This window comes from Drosophila subobscura, chromosome U (assembly GCF_008121235.1).
Source record: "Drosophila subobscura isolate 14011-0131.10 chromosome U, UCBerk_Dsub_1.0, whole genome shotgun sequence".
Classification (NCBI taxonomy): domain Eukaryota; kingdom Metazoa; phylum Arthropoda; class Insecta; order Diptera; family Drosophilidae; genus Drosophila; species Drosophila subobscura.
The window spans coordinates 6,259,643-6,275,928 of NC_048534.1; the positions used below are offsets into that span (position 1 = coordinate 6,259,643).

Sequence of the window (16,286 nt, forward strand, 5' to 3'; positions counted from 1 at the left end):
ACATACATATATACCCTAATCTTCAATTTAAAGTGGAACAGCAGGTTCAATGACACATACAGAATTGGGTAACGAGCAATTCTAATTTTCGGTTGTGTTTTCGCTTTAAGTCTCACTCCAACCCAATTCCAAGACTTACCGTACTTTTGATTCTTATTCTGGTTCTGCCTTTGTGTAAACCGTTTTCTTTGTAAATTTGGTAATTAGATTTCAAGAACACAGCTGTAAGAAAAGAACGTAACAGTAATCAGAGGCGGAATAGTACAAAATTTGATTAAGGCATACCACACATACGATCTATCCCCTTGTATTTCCCTCCGCCACTCTATACATTTGGCAAACTGTACGAGAAAGCCTTTTTGTTATTCTTTGCCCAAAATATGCGCACACACACTTGCACATACAAACACTAACATAAACGAGTAATTAAGCTCAGACTTGATAAAAGAAGAAGCAGTCAGCAAAAACAGAGTAAAGAGTGCTGAAGCATCGCATCGTGTTTTATGGCTTTTATCGTTCTGTCAATATCTCGGCAGCAGCAGCGCAAAATAAAACAACTAAGATGGGTATGTTTGGTGTTTAGAATAGAGTATACCCATTAAATGGAGGTTTAAGCCTCATAATAAGAGCAAGAGAACATAGATGTGGTCAGGCCATGCTTCATGGTGCAATGTGGCTCCGATTGGGTTGATTTTTAGTGGTTTGAAGCCTATATACCCCACCTGTACCATCTAGCAGCTGGAGCGCACATAAAACACATCCAACCCGCACGAATCGCTAACCTGGCGGCTGTGTTCGTGTTTGGCAGTCGTCGTCGCAGAAGCAGCAGCCGAGTCTTACGATATACGAGGCCAGACTTTACGATATCCAAGCCAATACACGAGATACCCAGCCTGACTCCTACGATCAACTTCAAACCCACGAGCAAGCTTTGAGGGGGATCAACGATCATTTTTATGCCGTGCGTCGCAGCGAAAAGTCGTGATTTCGGATGGTCTGCACAACGAATATTTTATCGGATGGTTAGTTAGTGCGTGTCGTTTGTATTTGTCTCTCTCTGACTGCCTTTTGGAGGTTCTCTGGTGCATTGGCGCGTGAATGTTTGTTTGTTGTTGCAGCCGTCATCGTACAACTCGAAAATATGTCTAGATACCGTTATGCAAAGTTGTTGTAGCTGTTGTTGTTGCTGCTGTTGCCATTGGTGACCCAAATAGAAATTACCAAGCAAGCCAAAAAAAAACAGTTTAGACAGACAGACAGCTCCAGGCCCCCCCAGCCAAGCTCCGCGTATAATCCGCAATAAAATAATAATAGCAAAAACAGAAGCAGAAAATAAGAGTTTGTGGCAAAAACAATCAAAAAATAGGAGTTTGTGGCAAAAACAATCAAAAAATAAGAGTTTGTGACTAAAACAATAAAAAATAAGAGTTTGTGGCATAAATAACTACCTAGAAAAAATATATTCACTGTCTAAGAAAATAAAGATTGTTCAGACAGCAAATCTTCAGCGAATTTCTTGCTTTATTCTTTGTTTTGTAGCCAGAGTCTGGGGTCTGGCCATTTGAATTGTTGATGTTGATGATGATGTGGTTTGCCAGTTGTCATGGCTTTCTGACGAAGAAATAAAGTATATTTATTCTATTTTAAATTTACTTAAATTGAAATTCTTTTATTTGCTTTGGTAAAGTTTCTATTTCGGAGGTGTATCGCATACGGATTGCCTCATTGTGCTTGTACACTTGAAAATTGCAGGCACGTTCCGACACATAAAACGTTAATGAGTAAACCCCCCCAAATAGTGTGCTGCCCAACTAAAACTGAACAATTATAAATTTCCTGTGTGCGAACGAACTTGGATACGAACTGGTTGAAGGTGAGTGTTACACACACATTGAAAATTTGTAAAAAGGTGCTAAAGGTTGTTTTAGTTATGGTAATCGCACGGGCTAATCTAATTTGTTGATTTGCACTCGAGAAACAAGTTTTCTCCGCACTTGTGCTAGCTGTTTTAGTTGCGGGAATCTCTATAAGAATTTCCAGTCCATAAATGACTTTTACTTTTAATTTTATTATTTATCTTTTCAATTAAAGACACACTCCAAAAAAAGTCAACTTGAATCAAATATAATTGACAGCTTGAACGATCTCTGCCCTGCCCATACAACATTTCTATTGGATAACTTAATTAGCAGTCGATAATTGACTCAATATATAGCGTGGAAAATCGTAAAAATGTCAACTGTTTTTTAGCTATAAAATGCTACATAATGTTTCCCAAATGGAACAAATGACGGTTATGTGCGGTTCTTAACTTATTAATCACTTTACAACGCGTTTCTGTCAACAAGCACCATAATATTATTTTTTATTGACAGTCTAATCGACAGCCAACAATTATTTAGAGGGTTCGTCTCCTGCCCATACAAATCACCGTTTATCAATGGAATAATTAGCGTCTATTCCAAAAATGTTTACTAAATATAAACCACAAGAATTTTTATGATGCAGCAAAGATCCACTTGAGAATGAAAGTTTTTTTGATTAGCATAAGAAATGCTTTTGATTTCACTTTTTGTTTGATTGAAAAGTGATTGTAGAAAAGATTGTGAATTAATCAGAAGACCGCGTGGTCTGTCGCTGACTTTATCTTATCATAGAGAAGATCTTCATAAGATCTTGGCCGTGTCTTTAGCCATTTTTGGCATTGCTCTGCCACTCACCCGAGCGGTTTGACTGCATTCAAGACGACAACAAAAATTATTTACACAGCTCTCGTAAAGGTCAACGAGTTTTGTTGGGTACAACTTCAGGGGCCATAAACCTATATATCTTGTCGTAGATCCGAGAGTACAGTCAGTTTCACAACTGGCTTATCTAAAAGTAGGTCTGCAACGTTTACCTTCATCTGTAATACCTTTTCGATACGCACTGTAGACAGACAGACAAAACTGCTGTATGCTTTTTTGGCCCCCTTTTTTTTAGTAGCACAAGCGAGAAGCGACCCGCCGAAAAAAAAACGTGTAAACACAAGAAAAGACTCCAAAGTGAGTTGTGGCCAAAAACTGTTTGTTAACCATTGAGCACCGCACCAGCGCTACTTCCCCAGTCAAACACCTCTAGTTAGGTGGTGGGTAGACGCGTTTTCTTGTTGAAACATTTCATTAGCGTGCCGTTCGTGAAAGTTCAGGGACACTGAACATCATGTGTAGTGCTCGTATAATACCACCCAGAGCAGCGGTAATTATTTTGTTAGAAAAGTTGGCCACATATAACCAAATGATGTTGTTTAAAGTGGAGTTTGAGCAGCAGCACGACTGGCAATATCTAATCAAAGGTGACGCCGCTTTATGGATGTCCCAAGGTTGGCGTTACCATAGTCATTCCGTAAATAATAGTCGTTATAATTCCATTGTACTAGTGCTGGCTGTCTATATTATAAATTACCCAACTCTTTTTGTGGGGTGTACGACCTACACCTCGATCTCAAAACTGAACAGCGAAGAACCTTAGGCTTCATGACTTCGACCTTAGCAGGCTAATTGTCTCATATTTTGCTTACATTTATATTTTCAGTGCTGTAATTAACAAAGCAAAAGCCAATGCCAAAACAGCTGCGGGAAGGGTTCATATTTCTGATATTATATATATGTATGTATATATGTACTCTAGCGTGTAATTATTCAATGGCCACGACAATAAAGCGGTGCAGCGAAGCGCATGAACTGCCAGCTAAATTGATCTATAAATGATGAGCCTCCCCACTCAGACTATTGCACTCCATAAAATAATATGAATATACCATCAATGGCAGCATTATAAGCATGATTAACCAGACTCTTGACTGTAATTTTGCTGTAAATTTATGTCTGATTTACAAAGGAAAGCCTTTCAAAGCGCATGCTCAAAGGAAATGTAAACCATAATTTAATAAATCCCGGCATCAAAATTGTGTTTCTTAATTTTCATAATATAAATCTGAAGTTGCAACAGTAAATTTGGAAATTCGATTCAAAGAGTAATGATTTTAGGGCTCAATTTCCCCGGACTCTGCGTCGATTTTACAGCCTGGACAAGCCTTGCGCAAAATCTCTTTGGCCTTCTCATGATCGGCCTTACCCAGCACACCCGATCGGCCATAGAGCTTAATATATTTATTTTGCGGATCATAAACAAGATAGCCACCGCCCAGGCCCTGGGTGCATAAACCCAAGCCATTTGCCTCCTTCTGTAGCTTATCATAGACGTGCACTGAGGGGATATAAATGTATCTTAAATGTAAAGCCTCACAGATTCTCTTCAACTCACAATGGTACTTGGCTCTGGGACTGCTGCGTATCACCTGCTTGGCACTGCCCATCATACCATGGATATAGACATGGGACATTACATATTTGGATTTGCCTTTCTCCATCTTCACCACAGGGAAATTGATCAGGGAACGCACTGCACTGTCACAATACAATCGGGTTGCTATCCAACCCCCAAAATCTTATTCCCCTGCTGTTATTTTCCTGATACGATTTTACTCACCCCGCATTAGAGGTCGCCAGGTGGGAACAAGCAGCTTTCGTGTTATATCCATATCGAGAAAATTATTTTTGTTAAATTTTGTACTTTTGTAGATGTTGACGACACAGAGATAGGATTGACTTTGAGTGAAAATGGATTGGCATGACTTCCCCACAACTGTGTACTCAGTTTAGAACAGGAAAGCATTTTCCAAATGAGTGCATTAAATCGGAAATTAAAAACAGCCCGTAAGGTGCTGAAAAAGACTAGGGAACCAAGCAATTTAACTGCTTTAATTAATACGTTATTTAAAGAATTTTTAAAGTCTGGTATTTGTTTTAACGCTTCTTCTGTCATCCAATTTTAGCTCAGCCGATTCTCCATAGATTTTGATTAGCAAAACCTTAAATGAAGCAAAATTAAAGCACATGAACACAAAAGAATCAAGACCACAGGATTAAATTTGTTTCTTCAAATTTTTTAAATTACCAGATTTTTAAAATTCTTAAAAAAAAACTCTGCCATAGAAAAACAAAAATTGTCATAAACCATTTCTAGGCCCCATCTTTAGAAAAAGTTAGTTTGGTTCGAAACGGAAAAATCGTGTCGGGTAAAAAACTGTTTTTATGCTGCAATCATCGGAAGTTATTTAGATTTATTTAACATTAAAAATTTGAATTCCGGTGAAACCTAAAGGTTTTTCCTTGAATGTCCTGCAAGGAGGAACTTGAAGGTTTGGCTCAATCGGTGTATCGCTGAAACCTGAAGGTTTTGTTCGTTCACTGCTCAGTTGAACGATTTGCACGTTTTTGTTTTTATTGTGAGACTGTTTTAATTGATGTAACCCTAAAATATTTATTCATAACTTTTCTAATATATTTTTGCATTGCTTTTCCAGATCGTGCTTAGCCCCATGGCATCAGCGCAAACCATTGGCATTGCATAATCCCTTTGGAGAACACAAAAGTTGCATGCAGCAACCGGCTTACGTAAGCCAAGCAAACATTTTAGCCTGCACAGAACCAAGCAAATAGTCAGAGACTAAACAGCTAGCCAGCAAGATGAGCAAACTTCAGGTGATAGTCCAACCCGTAAAGAAGGAGTTTGCACGCAAAAGCTGCGGCTTTGATCATGACACGCCCGATGATTTTGTCAAATCGCAGGTAAGATATAGAAATTCTAACATATAGAAAGAGACTCACAGACAGAGAGAAACACAAACAGATAAACAGAGTCTCAAGCAACACCAATGTAAAAACAAATACTGTAAAGTTAATAGCTCTCACAAAACGCCTACGATTGACACGCACCTGAGGAGGAGGTGGACTATTTGTATTGCACTCGGTGCCGGGTCAATGTACATGAAGGTTCATTTTTAAACTGGTCTTATCCGTGGGACACATACGCATTTGGAGGTTGGCTATGGTAGAGATTATAGTAGGAGACTGCACAGAAAAGAAGGTGCCAATAATTACCCAGAAGAATGTATATCCAAAAACCACACTGGTTGTTCCAAATAGTCCATTAATATATCCTTGAGCGGCTCCATTGACAATCCCAATCCCAAGTGTAAAACAAAGTGGGCGTTTTCTTTGCTCGCTCGCATTTTTTTTCAAACCATTTTCTGTGTGGTCTATCCTTGAGCATATTTGATGACTTCTTCCATTCACAGTATCAATAGAATGTGACCTCTCTCGACAGTTAAGACCGCCCGCAACGTACAGCGATTGTTCTAGCATTTTAAATTATGTCATTGAAATATTCATAAGCGGGGCAAACCAGCACCAAGCCACTAGCCACTAGTAGCCACTAGCTGGCTACTTGCCATGGCTAAAAGATTAGCTATAAGAAAACCCTATTATTATATGGTTCAGACAAATAACTTTTGATTTTTGAATCAATTGAGTGATTTTTAATCTAATTATAGTCCAAGAACTAATCTGGGAATTTTCCATAATTCTTTTTTATAGTGGCAAACCTGCACCAAAAGCATTACCTATTTATTCTATCGCTGGTTCATGGCGCTGTTTTTTGTGGGCGTGGTCATCGAGTCCATGTGGCCGTTGGCAGATGATGAGACCAGCTATTGGCTGTACTTTATCTACATGACCAATTGGGGCATTTGGATGTGTATGCTGACAAATTTATTGGGTGCCATACTGGTGACCATTTGGCATTATCATCCAGAATATGCGGGTAAGTTTTGGGATATATAAATTAAGTATTTAAGTAGCTAATTCTATGTGAATTTTCCAGATAAACTTTTGAATGTGAAGAGCAACTTCAGCTACTTTCGCTTGTACTGGGGCATGCACATTATAACTCTGGTTTTATCTATTGTTATAACCATTATCTATTGGACTATTCTCTATGATGGTGAGTGGGTTCTTCAAATTTATTTTTTTAAGAATTAAAACATATTTTTTGTTTTCTCTTCAGCTAATGAGAGCACTTTGGATGCCACAAATGTGCTCACTCATGCCTTCAACTCGATTTGCATGTTCATCGATCTGTGGATTGTGGCACATCCGCTACGGCTGCTACATATATTTCTGCCCGTACTATTCGGCGTAACTTATGCCATATTTTCATACATCTATCAAGTGTGTGGCGGCATTAACAAGTAAGTGGAGGCAACCATCATTTAGCAGCTTTCAGCAACATTCAACATCATTCTTTACATTATTTTCGCTCTACAGAAAAGGCAAACCCTATATCTATCACGTAATCGACTGGACCAAGCCACAGAGCTCCTTTATCACAGTTCTCGGGATTCTTATACTCTCCTGCTGCGTCTACGTCCTGCTCTTTGCTTTCTTCAAGCTGCGAATGTTCCTGCATCGACGTTGCCAGCGGGCAAACTTTGTTTTGCCCACAACTGGCACCAAGATAAATGGATCATCGGATGACAAACAAACAGGGAATGGCATACAGCACTCACCCTCCCGCATATCCATGGTTCTGGGCAATTTTGCTGGCTATGAGAATCAGGCCTATGCGCCCAGTGTGGGCGAGCAGTCGAGTAAAAAATAAATTAAGATACAAATTTATCTCAGCTTTAGTCGCTTTAGTCAAATTCTGTAGAATTCTAACCAGTGATATTATGTTTTATAGTTTATATTTTAAGTTGTAAGTAAATAAATATTAAAATTTGGAGGATTATAGGTAACATTTGTGTCGCAAGATAAACCAAAATTCGACTGTCCTTTGGGCCAAAATCAATATTTAAACGCGATAACAAATAACAAACTGAAAACTCTCATCGAAAATGCCATAAAATAATTAAAAGTTTCATATGGGGACAAAAACATGTTTGTTCACCCAGCCAAAGAGCCTTGATGCTCCGCCCTTTGGGAACTTTACAGTTGATGATCAAAAATTTATATAAAACAGTCACATTATAGTCGGGGGAGAGTGGTGGATGACTCTCTGCCATGGGGCGGCTACAAAGTTCTCATGCACTGCCACATGCCACAGATTCAGAGAGTCAAATTTGGTTTGAGATTTGTAAATATTTTAGGCTATTCCACTAATCACCTTTAAATGACTTTATTGGCCCAAATACATAAGCCACGAAGGGGCCAATACACCAGGCAAGGACATGGTTAATTCTGATTAGGTGAAAGCTATAAATAAAAGTAGAAGGATAGTCACAGATTATCCAATAGAGAGAGAGAGAAGAAGATTGAAGGGAAATTCTCTGCATCTTGGGTGGACCCTTAATAGTTAAAAATCCCCTTTACATTCCTCTAAATTCTTCTCTTGCCGCTCTTAAGCTCCTTTGAACACCTCTATTTGATCCCCATTTGAAGACAATCTTCGGGATTGTCCTTAATCACAGATGTTTCGGTTCATATTGCTTAACCCAAAAAAAAGGCATGAACAACCAGTGACCACACCTTGCCCTGGGATTATGTACATATTTAAGGCAAACGAGAAGAGACGTGTGAGACGCTTCTTACGCGTCACAACTTTTATACCCGGCACTCAGTACTACATCTGCACTTCACCGGTTATTTGTCAAATTTTTTCTTCATCTGCCATCTACATCAACAACACCACTCACGCCAACACGCTCCTTTGGCTCGCCACCCTCCCCTAGAAACACACACTGCAGAGTCAGGGCAGAGTCGCGGCAGAGGCAGCGGCAGAGGCAGCGGCAGAGGCAGCGGCAGAGGCAGAGGCAGCGGCAGAGGCAGCGGCAGCGGCAGAGAAGTGTCAGGGGCAGAGGCCAATTAATTTCTTCATTGTGGCTATAATAATTATCCAATCGGATCCCAATTTGGTGATCTGATAGATATGGTCATTCCCTACGGAATGAGTTTTCTGCTATCTTCAAAATTGTAGATTTGGGAGGTTTTCGCCCTTTTGCAAGGGCGGAAGGGGGCGGGGCTCATTTTTGAAATACACTGGTTTCAGTGTGAGCATACAGCAGTCTGGTGCCAAAATTTGGTGGCTCTAGCTCTTATAGTCTCTGAGAACTAGCCGACAAACAAGACGGACAGACGGACGGACGGACAGACGGACAGACAGACATGGCTCAATCGACTCGGCTATTGATGCCGATCAAGAATATATATACTTTATGGGGTCGGAAACGTTTCGTTCTGTGCGTTACATACAACCGTTATTCCCCACAAATACAATATACCCTATTTGCTCTTCGAGTACCGGGTATAAAAAACACCGTAGCCTTAATTAAGTTTCAAAAAGGCATTTAATAACCAAACGCCCCACCGGACGGACTCAAGGACGAGCAAGAGACACGAGCCTCGGTTACCAGTACACTTTTCTCAGTCCTCGGTCCTCAGTCCTCGATGTTGTGGTCATTGCGAAGGCTTTACTTTACTCATAAGTTGGGAAAATTCAACCCAACGATTTGGGGTACGGGTGTGGGTGCCGGGTTTGGGGGTATGGGCCTTTGGGTGTGGGTGTCAATGTCAGTCTATGGGTTATAGTGTGTCGGTTGGTATTATCTGTGTAGTGGGTGTTGTCTGTTTTTGTCCTTGTGTCGACGGGGCCACATGACATGTCCACAAATTCCAACAAATTAGGCGTCGCATCTGTGGTCGGCCATGGATCGATATGAGACCAATTTGATCGATATGTAATTTCCTTGAGCTTTGAACTTCCTTGCGTGTCCTTGCCTAAGCCTATACCTCCCCCAGAACCCAGAACCCTGACCATAGACCCAGCCACAGGCCCACTCGCAGACCCGCTCTCTGACCCACTCTCAGACCCCCTTCCTGTATTACAAGCATTTCAAAAGCCCCATACAAAATCAATAGAATTTTAATTGAACTGATTTCGGAAATTTTGACAGCTGTCATCTGTCAACGCTTCTTCCCTGCCACACTCCTTCGGCACACAATGGGGAACAGAAAAACTTAATAATTACAGTCAATTATTGGTGTGAAATATTAATTGAATGCATTCTGCCCTTCCTTTACGGAGAAACCCACAGGCTATATCGTTTCATCTCTCCGCTTTATAGAGTTTATCAATTTGGACGGTTAGTCCAAATAGTATTTGTTTTAGGTTTTAGATGTGTGGTGGTGAGGGGTGGGCATGATTGCGCAATTTTGCTGCCATCAGGCTCACAGAAGGGTCTTTTTAGATTGGCTCAAGTCATGACAGGTGAACGCTTCTTGTTAGCTCACACTCAGGGTCATTTAATTAGTTGAAGTTTATAATTAAATCTCGTATCCTTCCGAATGTCCTTCTCTACATGGAATGTAGGAACTGGAGAACTTTTCAAAAGACTACTAATAAAAACTTGTTTATTACATTTTTCAAATGAAACATTTTTGCACTTGAACAGAGTAAAGAGAAACACGACTTCAAATGTTAAATTCAATATTCGTCTTTTAATTATTATGCACAATATTATTCAACTGTAATTCTCGTATAAAACACAATACAATCAATCACTACAAAATATACTCTATTAAAAAATATTTTAAATCATATATTTTCATATTACTGATATTTCGGATATTATGATGGAATACTTTTAGAGTATTCTTAGTAATATTTTCGTATATTTTTGCATCTAGTTCGATGGTCTCATCTTTTTTCTCTGTGTGTAGAAAATTATCGGCTCCAAAAATAGACAAGTAAATCAAATTAAATAAATTACAGCCTAAATGCTTGGGTAATTTAATTCCTTGGCATTCGATATTCGATTCGATATATCCTAACAGCCTGAACCTTGCTGTTGCCTAGTATTTTGGCTTCTCGACTTGAACAGCTGCAAGTCAAAGGATTTATTTAGATCGAAAAAATATGAACAAAAAACACTATGGCCAAACTAAACAAAACAAAAGAATGACAAGAACAATCAACATGGACGACGGGAAGCACCCAGCACATCACGAAATAACAGCAGGGCAGGGCTGGGGGCAGGGCTTTAAAGTATTCCACAAAGTCTGAACATGTGTGGTGCTGGAACCTCTATGAGAAACGCACCGCTTGGCGCTGGCTCCAGGACACTCCACGCGGACAGGACACTTTGTTTGGAGCGCATAAACAAATGGCGGCGGTGGCGGCAGCCTCATGAATGACACAGTCATGGAAATGCCAGTAGAATGGTGCGTGAGTTTTCCACAAAATCCAAACCGTGATAGATAAACCCCACAAACCACACACACAGGGATACTCCCTGGAAACGAATGTGGGGGAGCTCGGCAACCCACTGGAATTCATAAAAAATTCATTAATTGGAAAAGCGCGCCTGGTCCGCGACCGGTTGACCAAGTCCAGTGCCGCGACTCGGATTCCTATTCGGAATCGGCATTCACACACTTGCTGCCGAGTCATTTGTCAATTTTGAAATTCAGTTTCGTTTCGGACGTTCATGGAGCAAGTACGTGCCAGCCACCCTCCCGGAAACCCCAACGGAAATCAGAACACAAAATCAAAGAGCAACATAATATAACCGGCGGCAGTGGTACACCCGTTCTCGTGCGTGTTAACAACCATAAGACCCGGACAACCCCCCGAACTTGTATCCCGGAGATACACAACAATAAACACATACTTATAAATATATATACAAAATATATCTAAAATATATATATTAACCGTCGCGAACATGGACAGCCGCTGCTGTTGCAATGTGCTAAACATTTATGGAATTTTAAAGCCACAAATTTTCCATTGAACAACAGACAGACACACACATAAAAGCACCTGTTTACGATAATTGTTCTCGAAGTGCAACAGTGCAACGCGTTGCAAGCGTGTGTGTGCCGCCGGGCTGCATGTTCTGCCGCCGCTGCTGCTTCTGGTAGATGCGTGGTAGGGTAAACAGCATTGCGAAAATTCAGCTATACTGGCCACCGAATGGATAATGGGTATTTGTTTAGACACAGGTGAGTAATGTTGCCCCCGATCCCTGCCTGCCAGAGATTTGTATTCACAGATTGTTGCTTGGCCTCTCGACAACAAAAAATATATACAAATACCCCTAATGAGTCGAAGGGCACACGCTAATGGGGGGAGAATAGCGAACAATAAGCTGCGTTGGGAGTGTGTCATAAAGGACATTTCATTAAGGATTTTCATTGCAATGGACAGCAGAGACGTTAAATTAATTGGAGTCTATTTTTTGGCTTGCTTTTCACTGGAATTTGAGATGTTTTTGTAATAATTGTAGCATAGTCTTAGGCGTTGCAAATAATGTAAAAAGGGAATTAAGTCTACTGGTTTAGGTCTCGTTATCTTAAATTTAAAATATCAACTAAAGATATTCCAGGAATCATTCACAATTTCTTTAATTTCTTTACCTTAGATTTCTAGTATCAGCAAAACATTGCAGGAAATGTTCAGAATTCCACAATTTTATGTCTGAACAATTTTATGTCTGAAAAAATAACTAAAGATATTCCAAGCAGTATACATTATTTCATTGCTCCTAGAATTTTCCCTCTCCCGGTTTATATTCCACATATCTTTATTACATTTTCTTAGTTTCATTTAAAATAATTTCAACCATTTGTGCCTTAGGCTTTAAGGAACAGATTCTCCTTGGCTATTACCCTGAAAGGATACTCTGACATTTTGATATTCAATTATCCATTGCTCAAATGACAATTACCATTTAAAATTACGGCAATCATTTTGCAAAAACAATTTTCTGTGACAAAACAACGATTTTTGAATGAAGTCTACATATATAATATAGGAATATCAGCATTATATCCATAACGGTTAGAGGCGAACCTTGCTCAATGCTCTTATAATTTCAATCGGAACTTGGCGGCCTCGATATATCCTTGGACATGTACGTTGACCACCAAAAACCCCTAATACACATAAATCCTGAAAAGGCGCGCGCGTCACCCACAAAAGCACAAAAAACAAATGGGAAAAACGATATAAGGGAAACCATGAAAAACCATGAAAAGTGTCGCCACACAAGATGAAAAGGGATAGCAACAATAACAAAACATGTCAATTAAATAAAACTGCAGGAAAATCAATAAAAATGTCACAGAACTAAAGCCAGGACACGGGACACAGGACACTCGTGCGGCTTGGACACGACTGGAAATATGCGAAATTGCCGCACGCGAGGTTGCATGATAGAAGGGGGTATGGGGGCTATAGGGGTTTATCTATGTATATGTCGCAGCTGATTTTCCATGAATGAATTCAGCGATGACGCAATTCTATATGCCATCGAGTATAAAGCCAGTTGCTATACAATTAAATAATTGTTAACCATGTTTTAATGATGTGTTTTGTGCGATTTGTCAACCCACCAAGCACCCCTCGCTGCACGCCAACTAATTTCCCACTTCTGTCAAATTACTTCCGACCTCTCAAAGGGACTCGCAGGACTAATGCCAAACTAGCACGAGGGGCCAAGTAGCCGCCACCGCCGCTAACTTGCCAACACATCCGGTTTCCGGTTGACTAATGGCCAAGCAACCCCATGCCAGGCTCAGGGTCAACTGTTGCTCGAATCAATCAGTCCTAGAAGAAAACTTAAAGTTGTTCTATAATTTTTCGTTGCAGATGCCAGCGCGGCACAAGATACCGGCGAACCAGGCAACGATTGGAATCATACACGAAATCGGAATGGCCAAAATTCTGGCGACTTGGAAGCCGCCGCTATAGCATCGGGGGCTACTACCAATGTCGTCGGTATCGATATGCAAAATGCTGGAAAAATCAAATTCGATCCGCCCAAAGTGCCAGTGATATTTGTTTTAGGCGGCCCCGGTAGTGGCAAGGTAACCCATTGCGATACTTTCATGCAGGAGAGACGTGGTGTAACGCACATCAATATGATGGATCTGCTGCAGCAATATGCAATGGGAAATGGTAAGATATAATGAAGGAAAAACTTGACTTACAGTGGAGCATTCAAGTATTTCCTTAACAGACATGCAGGACTTTTCGCAACTATCATCAAAAACGGTCACCGAAGTTCTGATGTTGGAAATGAAAATGGCTCCAGCTGCCAAAGCATACCTAATATCTGGATATCCACGCTCCATGCGCGACGTTGTTGAGTACTCGGAGAAGGTAATTTTTGCCTCCTCTATATCCTTTTTTATTTATTATGAAAACACAACTCATATTTCATGTGTGCTGGTGTTGTGTCTTATTGGCGCAGTAAATTGCCGGCTGAACTATTTGAACTAATTAACTGGCAAATGGGTCACAGACATACCCACAAACAGTTTGTTTATTCAGCCATAATTCCCATGAATTTAGAGTGTGTATCCTGACACGAGCGAGTGCTAATTGGATGATGATTGCATGCATTGTATTTTTGGTAGTAACTTTCCCATTTTCTTTGCTTTTCCTTTGCGTCCACAGATACAAGTCGTCAATGGCGTGATCTTAATATCGTGGCGCCAATCGGTATTGCAAAAGCAAATCGATTATGGTGCCAAATTGGGTCATGTTGTACTCTCCCTAGCCAAAATGGAATTGGAAAATTTCTTTAAAAATGTGATGCCAGTCGCTGATTATTTTGATCAAAGCGATATGCTATTGGCCGTAAGTAACACAATTCAAAGACCAATCTATAAATCTATAATTATTTGACCATTCCTCAGGTTAATGGCGAGCGTGCACCCACAGAGGTGTATAAAGATTTTCGCACCGCTGTCTTAGATATACTAAGCACGCTCGAGAATCAAGAGGCCATGATGAATGGAGTTACAGGTATGGGCAGAGGGATACATGATATACCCGGCAGTATAGTTAGCGTAGACACTGCACCTAGTCAAGCCCAAGCGACTCACATTGCAGACGACAACGAGAATGCCACAGAGACCGAGACCATCTTGCCACTGGCCATCGATCAGAGCAGTGTGGCACAGCATCAGGGTATCGGCAACACCACTACGACCAGTGCTGACGATGACAGCGGTGTGGTTGTCACACAACAGCCAAAGCGACAAACGGATTCCGCGAATCTGCCAGTTTTGCCACCCATTATATGGGTGATTGGTGGACCCGGCAGCAACAAGGCCACACTTTGCCTCAAGGCTGTGGGTTTGAATCCAGGCTGGGCGCATGTTAGGTGAGGTGTTAAGATTGCCAGGACCCGCTCTAAATTATAATTAATATCTGTATTAATTTATGTTGCAGTGTGGGTCGCATTTTGCGTAATATTACAGACTCTGCGCCACGTGCCAATACCGAAAGTTATGCGGTTAAGGAGGCTCTGGCTGCTGGCGATATGGCACCGGAAAAGTCATTAAATCAATTACTAGAAACGAATCTGCGCCAGCTGCTCGACCGAACGGGCATCATCATTGATGGCTATCCGCGGAATCTGCAGCAAGTTAGATACTTTGAGAATAAGGTGAGAAAATTCACAGTGGATTAAACCAAGGAAATATAACGCAAAAATGTATTCCCCATTAGTACCAGCAACGTCCACCGATTATACTGCTGGACTGCTCGAAGCTGCAGCTGGGACGGGGACGCATAGACGATACAGTGTCCTCGTTCAGACGTCGATTGGAACTATTTAGGGAGCAGACTTTGCCCATGCTCAAGACCTTGGATACCAGCAATCGCTTGCAGATTGTAAGTGATCTTATGTGTAACCCCAAACTTCAATACATAATCCAAACCAATCCCTCAGGTGGATGGCGATACGGACAGTCCGTCGGTGCAGCGTGAATTTGAGCGTCTTATACGGAATCATATCCAACAGCTGCTGAACCAAGGCGACGACACAGATGCCACCGCACCGCTGGGTAATCAAGTGCTACGCAACGAGCAAACGGATGCCATACTGCACGATCTGGAGACGAATGTCCCGGGGGCAGTGCCCACGATCAGTCATCATGTGAGCATGATGAATGGACATCTCAAAAATCGCAGCAGTGCCCGTGGCCACTCCAGTGGCAAGCAACCCACACAAATGATGAATGGCCATGTGCCGGGTCGACCACCCACTGGCCCTGTGCCACAGCCCGTGCCCGTGGACTTTAGGCACATGCTGGAGGAGGCCGAGCGATATCCGGTGGACTCGTATATGTAGATCTCAAACAGAATTTAATTGCAAGGTTTTATAATAGTTTTCTAATCCGAAATAGTCTAAGGTTTGTTGAGGGACCATTTAGGTTTTGCAGTCATCAGATTCCGCGACAGAGTCCGAGTCAGAATTTAATTCAACATTTGATTTCATTAGAGGCCTATGTATAAGTATGAATATATATAGATATCTAGTTGCATATCGAATAAACATAAGAGTCCAATGCAATGGAAATTCAAATAAAATCTTACAGAGTCCGCCCTCTGGC

The 16,286-nt window shown here is 41.0% G+C and overlaps 3 protein-coding genes across 4 annotated transcripts; 2 read left to right on the forward strand and 1 right to left on the reverse strand.

The window, feature by feature from the left end:
* The first annotated feature begins 939 nt into the window (after window positions 1-939).
* LOC117901325 (protein rolling stone) lies at window positions 940-7,670 on the forward strand. Its single transcript, XM_034812034.1, has 7 exons — window positions 940-1,022; window positions 1,688-1,873; window positions 5,408-5,672; window positions 6,480-6,705; window positions 6,766-6,885; window positions 6,949-7,132; window positions 7,209-7,670. The coding sequence occupies exons 3-7, from the start codon at window positions 5,571-5,573 to the stop codon at window positions 7,540-7,542; spliced, it is 966 nt and encodes a 321-aa protein (XP_034667925.1). The 5' UTR covers window positions 940-1,022; window positions 1,688-1,873; window positions 5,408-5,570; the 3' UTR covers window positions 7,543-7,670.
* LOC117901326 (sex-regulated protein janus-B) lies at window positions 3,924-4,670 on the reverse strand. The gene is made up of 3 exons (XM_034812035.1): window positions 4,531-4,670; window positions 4,306-4,470; window positions 3,924-4,248 (listed from the first exon to the last, which is right to left on the reverse strand). The coding sequence occupies exons 1-3, from the start codon at window positions 4,580-4,582 to the stop codon at window positions 4,025-4,027; spliced, it is 441 nt and encodes a 146-aa protein (XP_034667926.1). The 5' UTR covers window positions 4,583-4,670; the 3' UTR covers window positions 3,924-4,024.
* Window positions 7,671-11,860: 4,190 nt separating the features above from the next.
* Window positions 11,861-16,127, forward strand: LOC117901324 (adenylate kinase isoenzyme 5). Of its 2 annotated transcripts, XM_034812033.1 has the most exons (9): window positions 11,861-11,882; window positions 13,531-13,839; window positions 13,901-14,043; window positions 14,341-14,523; window positions 14,583-14,691; window positions 14,779-15,052; window positions 15,121-15,337; window positions 15,400-15,564; window positions 15,623-16,024. In XM_034812033.1, the coding sequence occupies exons 1-9, from the start codon at window positions 11,861-11,863 to the stop codon at window positions 16,022-16,024; spliced, it is 1,824 nt and encodes a 607-aa protein (XP_034667924.1). The 2 variants fall into 2 exon arrangements, with proteins under 2 accessions (XP_034667924.1, XP_034667922.1); XM_034812031.1 differs by having other exon boundaries at window positions 14,583-15,052; window positions 15,623-16,127.
* Window positions 16,128-16,286: the final 159 nt, after the last annotated feature.